This window comes from Scyliorhinus canicula, chromosome 4 (genome assembly GCF_902713615.1).
Source record: "Scyliorhinus canicula chromosome 4, sScyCan1.1, whole genome shotgun sequence".
NCBI classification, from domain to species: domain Eukaryota; kingdom Metazoa; phylum Chordata; class Chondrichthyes; order Carcharhiniformes; family Scyliorhinidae; genus Scyliorhinus; species Scyliorhinus canicula.
The window spans coordinates 232,043,176-232,052,530 of NC_052149.1; the positions used below are offsets into that span (position 1 = coordinate 232,043,176).

A 9,355-nucleotide genomic window follows, 5' to 3' on the forward strand; every position below is an offset into this window, starting at 1 on the left:
GGGAGTGCTGCACTGTCAGAGGGTCAGTACTGAGGGAGTGCTGCACTGTCAGAGGGTCAGTACTGAGGGAGTGCTGCACTGTCAGAGGGTCAGTACTGAGGGAGTGCTGCACTGTCAGAGGGTCAGTACTGAGGGAATGCTGCCCTGTCAGAGGGTCAGTACTGAGGGAGTGCTGCACTGTCAGAGGGTCAGTACTGAGGCAGTGCTGCACTGTTGGAGGGTCAGTATTTAGGGAGTGCTGCACTGTCGGAGGGTCAGTACTGAGGGAGCGCTGCACTGTCAGAGGGTCAGTACTGAGGGAGTGCTGCACTGTCAGAGGGTCAATATTGAGGAGGTGCTGCACTGTCAGAGGGTCAGTACTGAGGGAGCGCTGCACTGTCAGAGGGTCAGTACTGAGGGAGCGCTGCACTGTCAGAGGGTCAGTACTGAGGCAGTGCTGCACTGTTGGAGGGTCAGTACTGAGGGTGTGCTGCACTGTCGGAGGGTCAGTAATGAGGGATTGCTGCACTGTCAGAGGGTCAGTACTGAGGCAGTGCTGCACTGTTGGAGGGTCAGTACTGAGGGTGTGCTGCACTGTCGGAGGGTCAGTAATGAGGGATTGCTGCACTGTCAGAGGGTCAGTACTGAGGGCGTGCTGCACTGTCAGAGGGTCAGTACTGAGGGATTGCTGCACTGTCAGAGGGTCAGTACTGAGGGATTGCTGCACTGTCAGAGGGTCAGTACTGAGGGGGTGCTGCACTGTCAGAGGGTCAGTACTGAGGGAGTGCTGCACTGTCGGAGGGTCAGTACTGAGGGAGTGCTGCACAGTCAGAGGGCCAGTACTGAGGGAGTGCTGCACTGTCAGAGGGTCAGTGCTGCACTGTCAGAGGGTCAGTACTGAGGGAGTGCCGCACTGTCAGAAGGTCAGTACTGAGGGAGTGCTGCACTGTCAGAGGGTCAGTACTGAGGGAGTGCTGCACTGTCAGAGGGTCAGTACTGAGGGAGTGCTGCACTGTCAGAGGGTCAGTACTGAGGGAGTGCTGCACTGTCAGAGGGGCAGTACTGAGGGAGTGCTGCACTGTCAGAGGGGAAGAATATCAGAGGAGATAGAAACTGATGGTGTTGGATAAAGCTCGGCAGGTTTGGAAGCATCTGTGGAGAGAGAGAGAGAGAATGAAAGTATCACATTTGAATGACTTTGGAATTATTAGTGGTTTGTATGTCAGAGAAGGGGTTTATTAGGTTTTAGAAAAGTGTATGACTTACCCTCTGTCCTGGGGAATAGTTATGAACCAGATCACAATAACAGATTATCAGGTCATTTATCACACTGCTGCCTGTGGGAGCTTGCTGTGCACAAATCCGTTGCTGCATTACGTCAGAGACTGGGCTTTGTCGGCTGTGAAGTTGTCCTGTGTTAGTGACAGGTGTTAAAGAATTAAATTCATCTTTTCTTTTCCCCCAGGGCATGCCAGCCTGGAGGCCCGGTTTCGACCGAAGGTTGAGCAGCCCCCGACTCTACACCGACACCTTCCAGAACCAGGCAGCCAGCGAGTATCGCCCCGGCAGTCCCAAGTCGCCCTTCTACCCAATCAGTCCGCCAGCCACCGCTCTCTTCAACAATTGGTCTCCGCTGGGGGTATCAAAAGTCAGCTCACCCGCCAGGCCTGGAGGGGACGGCACGGACAACCGTCGCCTGAAGGACCTGCTCGCCAAGAACGTGGTCAATGCAGCCCGTCGCAAAAAGCTGTCGAGTCCCACTGCCTCCCCCTGCAGCCCAGGAGACCTCCCACCTGCACTGAGTCCCCAGACCGGCTGCTTCTCACCCCTGTCGCCGAGCGTTGCCGCTCCGGACACTCCGACCAGGTCTGTCCGCTCACCACTCCGAATCTACCGCAGGTCACTGACCGACTCAGAGTTCTCACTGGGATCTGATGATTCTGGGCCCAGGTCTCCCAGTTACTACAACTTCTGCCCAAGGGGATGGACTGGGAGCAAACTGAAACAGAGTGAGCAGTTATAAACACACACGGAGGGATCTGGGTCGTGTGTGTGTGTGTGTATGAGTCCATGTGTGTTTTTGACTGTAAATGTGTCTGAGTGTGTCCACGTGGTATGTCTGAGTGTGTGTGTGTGTGTGAGTGAATGAGTGTGAGTGTGAATTTGTGATTGTGTGTGAGTGAGTGTGAATGAATCATAGAATATAGAATTTACAGTGTAGAAGGAGGCTATTCGGCCCATCGAGTCTGCACCGGTTCTTGGAAAGAGCACCCTACCCAAGCTCACACCTCCACCCTATCCCCGTAACCCAGTAACCCCACCCAACACTAAGGTCCATTTTGGACACTAAGGGCAATTTATCATGGCCAATCCACCTAACCCGCACATCTTTGGACTGTGGGAGGAAACCGGAGCACCCGGAGGAAACCCACGCACACCCGGGGAGAACGTGCAGACTCCGCACAGACAGTGACCCCAACCGGGAATCGAACCTGGGACCCTGGAGCTGTGAGCAATTTGTGACTGACTGAGTGAGTGTGCGTAAGTGTGAGTCAGTGAGTTTGTGTGAGTGTGTGATTGTGTTTGTGAGTCAGTGTGACTGAGTGAATGAATGCGTGAGTCTGTGTGTGTGAATGAGTCTGACTGAGTGTGTGCGAGTGAGTGTGACTGAGTGTGAATGTGTGTGATTGTGTGTAAGTGTGACCAAGTGAGTGTGAGTGTGTGTGAGTTTGTGTGTGTGTGTGAGTGAGTGTGAATTTGTGTGAGTGAGTGTGAGTTTGTGTGAGTGAGTGTGAGTTTGTGTGAGTGAGTGTGAGTTTGTGTGAGTGAGTGTGAGTTTGTGTGAGAGAGTGTGAGTGAGTGTGAGGTTGTGTGAGATTGTGTGAGTCCGTGTGAATTTGTGTGAGTGAGTGTGAGTTTGTGTGAGAGAGTGTGAGTGAGTGTGAGATTGTGTGAGATTGTGTGAGTCCGTGTGAATTTGTGTGAGTGAGTGTGAGTGAGTGTGAGTGAGTGTGAGTTTGTGTGAGTGAGTGTGAGTGAGTGTGAGTGAGTGTGAGTTTGTGTGAGTGAGTGTGAGTTTGTGTGAGTTTGTGTGAGAGAGTGTGAGTGAGTGTGAGATTGTGTGAGATTATGTGAGTAAGTGTGAGTCTGTGTGAATTTGTGTGAGTGAGTGTGTTTAGGGGAGAGACGGCTTCTGCAAAACATGGACCGGAATTCTCCGACCGTTGGGATTCTCTTTTCCCGCTGACAGCGCACCCTTCCCGCGGATTTCCCGACAGTGTGGGCTGGATTCAATGAGAAATCCCACTGACACGCGGCGGGAAGGGAAAATCCCGCCACCAGCCGTATGGCGCTACCGAGAAACACACAGCTGGTTCAGTTTATTCTTTGCACATTGCACGCTTTACAAACCATGACAACCATTTCTGAGGAATAACACCGAGTTTTGGACTGGAGAGAATGGACTCACTCGCTGCCCGTGAGTTTGACTAAAGATCAGCAGGATGCTGCCCAGAAGCGAAGACTCCGGTTCGGAGCGAGTCTGCATCAGAAGCATTCGGGAAAGAAAAATCTTTCTCCTTAAGGGTTTCTATTGGCTCCATTGAAGGAAGGACTGAGTAAGGTTTGCCAACTCTAGTTGGGTCTATTCCTTGGTCACATGACTACCCAACTCTCACCCCCTCCCACCCCCACCAACACCCCATTCCCAAACACTCCTGACATTAGTCCAATCTCCGAGTGCCACTGTCTTCCAGTACGAGATTGCACCCTGGGGTGAGCCAGGCAAAATCCACGAGGAGCCAATGTTGGGGGAAAGGAAACAATCTCGCGCCCCCCGACCCTTCGCCTTAGCAATTCTGAAACGGGGGGTGCTTTAATTCATTGCGACACATCTTAACAACGCTTTCCTCAGTTAATCAGCAACAGCAACCAAATGCCCTGTATCAAAAACATTCCTTCACAAAACACTTGCTCTGTAGCAGTTTTTGGAATTACAAAAGATTGCTATCCTTTTTTTAAATATAAGAATGTAAATGGAATGTAATTGTTAATGGTATATATAAAATCTCAATACAGATGTGAAACGCTTCATTGTTGTGTTTCTTCCACTCAGAGAGCTAGCACACACACGATAGACCGAATGGCCTCCTTCCATGCCGTCGCCTTCCATGAATGTTTTATCAGCTCAATCCCTTTCAAAGTAGTTTTCAAGATACAGGGAGTAGTCTCATTGTATCTCCCGAGAACACCAATATCCATTGCAGTTTTGCCTTTCCCACCCCAGACTTTGTGCCTTGGGGCCGTATCCCCATTTCCGCTGCCTCCGAGCAGCCGAGCTTCATCGGGGGATTGTTGGTGACTCCAGGGTCGTATAAAATCTTCGGCAATCGAGGATCACTCTTCCAACGGGCTGCGGGGTTCAAACATCAAAGGGGCTCTGAAATAAATATCTTGGGCAAACGTCCCCGTTTGGGAGACCATGTTCTCCACCCGGAGCTGAATTGCACCTGTAATGAGGAAGCAATTCCCAATCCTTCATCATGCAAATGTTTGCATGGCGAGGGATTCCCCAGGGAATCCCGCTGTCGGGTTGCCATTTTGAGCGGGTGGCCCGATAGCGAGGTCTTGCAACTGGCCATCCCCTGCGCATCACTAATTAACCTCCCCGCTCACTACAGACAGCATCATTCAGCCCCCCACCCCCAGATTCTCTGGGTTCCCACCCTCCCCCCCCCCCCCCCCCCAAGTACAGGGGTGATCTGACCCACACCTCCTCCAAAGAGACCCCCTAAATAAAGGTACCACCCACACCTACCCCACCACCCAGATCAGTGACCCTGTCAGGAAGCCCCCAGAAGAGAGGCTACAGAGCAGTCTAGACAGAGGCAGTGAAGAAATGACTGCTTTGAAACTCACCTGGGCAACACACACACTGGCTTAGACAGAGGAAGCAGCAGCTGCCAATTCCCGGGGAGAGAAAACCAGTCAGCTCTGTTTAAACCCCTCAGATCTTTGATCTGCAAGCCTTTCATTCATTTCTCTTTGATATTGGTTTTACACGGTTGTGATTGACAGATTCCGCACACACACACACACACATAGCTGTCAGCTTTCATCTCCCTTCACGATTGAGTAACTCTGAAGAGTAACTCAGAAGTGCTCTAACCCCAATATTTATAAACACCAAGCTTTGATTGACGGGTCTTGGCGCACTTCAGAGGTAAGTGCTGTCAATTTCCAGCTGACCACTTCCAAATCGCTCAAGCGTGAAGGGAGGTGATTGAAAAGTGGGGAGACTGGACGGAAACGGAGCATCGGAAATGGCACCCAGCGCCGATTCTGTTTTCCTCACTACCGCTGGATTCTCTGCCTCACCGGGAACTCCACGACCGGCGGCGTGAGCCCGAGTTTTTCGCCCTCTGGGGTGTGGGCCGCTGACAAGATCAGCATTTGTTGCCCATCCCTAACTGCCCGCAATGAGCGACAAATGTTGGCCTTGTCAGTGATGATCATATTCTGCGAAAGAATGAAACGAAATAACAATTTGTTAAATATTAGCGAAGCCGAGAGAAAGAGCTATTTGGTTGACAGTCAATAAATTATCCTCTGGGGTATCGGACAGTCTGTTGGCTTTCCGAATGGCCATGGGAAGGCAGGTCAATGGGATGATGGGCGTGTCGAGTAACCATTGGAGGGAGCAGGTGGAGGTGGGCAGTCAGGTGATGAAGCCTTCAAGAAGACGCCCAGCTCCAACTAGTAACCTCGAGATCTTCAGCTGGAGATAAATAGTTTCTCTTGGAAAGTGGGGGGGGGGGGGGGGTCATTGCCACAGCTGGCATTAATTGCTCAGCTCGAGTCATTGCCCATCCCAAGGTTGGCAAGGCAGTGACAAGTCAACTGATGCAGGTCGAAGGCCGGAACTCTTCGGTTGTTGGGATTTCCTGTTCCCGCCGACAGCACACTCCCGCCCACGGGTTTCCCGGCAGCGCAGGATGGTTGCAATGGGAAATCCCAATGACACATGGCGGGAGGAGAGAATCCCTGCCTGACATTGGTGCATGTTGGAAGGATTTTGCAGGTTGATAATCAGCCTGTTTGTCTGCGTTATGAATGCACTTTCCTCGGCCATCCAGTTCTGGGGTGGGACTCAAACCCAAAGCTGCTGGCTCAGAGGAAAGGATGCTATCCACTGTGCAACAAGACTCACAATTTTCAAAGTGCTAACTCCTAATTCTCAACCGTGCACGCACCTCCCTCCAATTACTTCCATCACAACAGTGACCATACTTGGCTGTAAAGAACGTTGGGACATCCTGTGATTGTGAAAGGTGGTATAAAAATAGAGTCATAGAGTTTTACAGCAGAAAAAGAGGCCTTTCGGCCCAACGTGTCTTTGTAGATGCCTATCCCATACCCAGCTGATCGGTTTGGATTGGATTGGATTTCTTCATTGTCACGTGTGCCGAGGTACAATGAAAAGTATTTTTCTGCGAGCAGCTCAACAGACCGTTAAGTACAGGGGAAGAAAAGGGAATAAAAGAAAATACATAATAGGGCAACACAAGGTACGCAATGTAACTACATAAGCACCGGTATCGGATGAAGCATACAGGGTGTAGTGTTAATGAGGTCAGTCCATAAGCGGGGTTATTTAGGAGTCTGGTAACAGTGGGGAAGAAGCTGTTTTTGAGTCTGTTCGTGCGTGTTCTCAGACTTCTGTATCTCCTGCCCGATGGAAGAAGTTGGAAGAGTGAGTAAGCCAGGTGGGAGGGATCTTTGATTATACTGCCCACTTTCCCCAGGCAGCGGGAGGTGTAAATGGAGTCAATGGATGGGAGGCAGGTTTGTGTGATGGACTGGGCGGTATTCACGACTCTCTGAAGTTTCTTGCGGTTCTGGGCCGAGCAGTTGCCATACCAGGCTGTGATGCAGCCCGATAGGATGCTTTCTATGGTGCATCTGTAAAAGTTGGTAAGGGTTAATGTGGACATGCCAAATTTCCTTAGTTTCCTGAGGAAGTATAGGCGCTGTTGTGCTTTCTTGGTGGTAGCGTCAATGTGGGTGGACCAGGATAGATTTTTGGTGATGTGCACCCCTAGGAATTTGAAGCTGCTAACCATCTCCACCTCGGCCCCATTGATGCTGACAGGGGTGTGTACAGTACTTTGCTTCCTGAAGTCAATGACCAGCTCTTTAGTTTTGCTGGTGTTGAGGAGAGATTGTTGTCACTGCACCACTCTACTAGGTTCTCTATCTCCCTCCTGTATTCTGACTCGTCGTTATTCGAGATCCGGCCCACTATGGTCGTATCGTCAGCAAACCTGTAGATCTGACTTTTAGCTTCCATTTCTTCATTTCCTTTTTTTTCATTTCCATGTGACCTTCATTTATCTCCTGGAGAGTGTCATAATATCCACTCATGTATATAATGAGATGCAGACAGGCAGTGATTGACACATAGGATGACCAGTAAGCATGCAACACAGCAGCCAATCACCAGACAGGACACTACCACTATAAAGCCAGAGGGCACCAGGTTTCCTGCTCTCTTCAGGGACCCAGCTACTGAGACAGTCAGAGTCCACGAGCTAGCAAGTGCAAACACCATGCGGTAGCTAGTAAGCCTGGTCACCAGTCACATCAGTATAGTGTCGACCCACAGCTGAATATGTATAGCAGTTCTATAGTTGAATGAAACAGTGTTGCATCTTCTCTAGTGTTAGACGTCTGTTTCTAACTTCCCTGCATCAAGTGCAGTCCACATCGAACCAACCTGCCTAACACATCAGAGAGGTTCTTCCAGAATCCTTTGGTACATTGGCAGAATCCTGTGCCCTCCCTCCGGGGCAGGTATGGTGATGGGGGCATTTTCTAATTAGGTGAAAGGATGGTGAGTAGGGTCTCCACCACTTTTCCACCTCCACCTCCATTAATTTTTCAGTTCGATGGGGGGCAGGGTGCCGCAGTGGTTAGCACTGCTGCCTCACAGCACCGAGGTTCCAGGTTCGATCCCGTCCCCGGATCACTGTCCGTGTGGAGTTTGCACATTCTCCCCGAGTCTGCCCAAGTTTGGGTCTCACCCCCACAACCCAAAGATATGCAGGGTAGGGGGATTGGCCACGCTAAATTGGCCCTTGATTGGAATTTGTTTTTAGATTTTGTCGGGCAAAGGCCCGTGGACGTCTTCGCCACTGCCAACTAAGGCTCTGAAATGGGCAATTAATGCCCACTTAAGGGCCTCATCCCATCGTCCTCGGCATTAGCCCAGTGGCGGGGGATCGGGGAGGGGGGGGGGGGGGGGGGGGGGGAGAGTGGCTGCATGACAAACAAAATCATGCTTATTAACTTGTTGGCTCCATTCAAAGGTGCTCAGTACCTGATCGTGGGATCCAGCATCAGTAAGAGGGGGTGGAGCCCATAGAGAACCAACACCTGCCTTTGACGCCGACCTCTTTCCCCTCCTCCTCAACACCTAACCCACAATCCCCTCTGTGCTTGGAGCACCCCCCCCCCCGCCCCCTCCGCCCCCCACCGCCCCTCCGCCCCCCACCGCCCCCTCCCCCCCCCTCCTCCTCCACCCCCCACAGCCCCGACACTGGGTTAATAAACCTGTAAAACTGGGAACATCTTTGATCCCCTTATCTAGGAACAGATACACTGGCATTGAGGGCAGCCCAGAGAAGGTTCACTAGGATGATCCCGGGTGTGGAGGGGTTTTCCCATGAGGAAAGGTTGAGTAGATTGGGCCTGTACTCATTGGAGTTTAGAAGAATGAGAGGCGCCCTTATTGAGACATATCCGATTCTCAGGGGGTTTGACAGGGTCGATGCTGAGAGGATGTTTCCCCTTGTGGGAGAGTCGCGGACCAGAGGGCAGAATCACAGAGCAAGGGGTCACCCCTGTGCGAAACCAGCCCCTGCTAAAGCAGACCAAGGCAGGCTAGCAGCACGGTTCAATTCCCGTACCAGCCTCTCCGAACAGGCGGCGGAATGTGGCGACTAGGGGCTTTTCACAGTAACTTCATTTGAAGCCTACTCGTGACAATAAGCGATTTTCATTTCATTTCATTTCACATGTACCGAAGTACAGTGAAAAGTATTTTTATGCGGCGGAGGAACGTACACAGCACGTACATAGTAGACACAAGAATAATCAACAGAGAACGTTGACGAATGGTACAGCGACGAAACAGTGCTTGGTTGCAGTGCGGGAGTAATTGTATAAGAAGAGGAAAATAGTTTTAGTAGGTCAGAACGCTGATAGGAGATAAAAGAAATTGCAGTATTCGCCTCAGTCTAGCTCAAACCCTTGTAGAGTTTACAGCTATTCAACAAACCAGCGTTGTTATTTGCGTTCAACCCCATGTGCTACAACT

The 9,355-nt window shown here is 51.1% G+C and overlaps 1 protein-coding gene across 4 annotated transcripts in view; it reads left to right on the forward strand.

Annotated features, from left to right (window-relative positions):
* Positions 1-2,143, forward strand: part of LOC119965447 (synaptopodin) — a 128,538-nt gene extending 126,395 nt beyond the window's left edge. For all 4 annotated transcript variants that reach the window (XM_038796237.1, XM_038796236.1, XM_038796239.1 and 1 more), the window contains one exon: positions 1,445-2,143. In XM_038796237.1, the coding sequence (XP_038652165.1) occupies positions 1,445-2,002 (558 nt within the window). In that variant the 3' untranslated portion in view covers positions 2,003-2,143. The remainder of the gene's footprint in view (positions 1-1,444) is intronic.
* Positions 2,144-9,355: the final 7,212 nt, after the last annotated feature.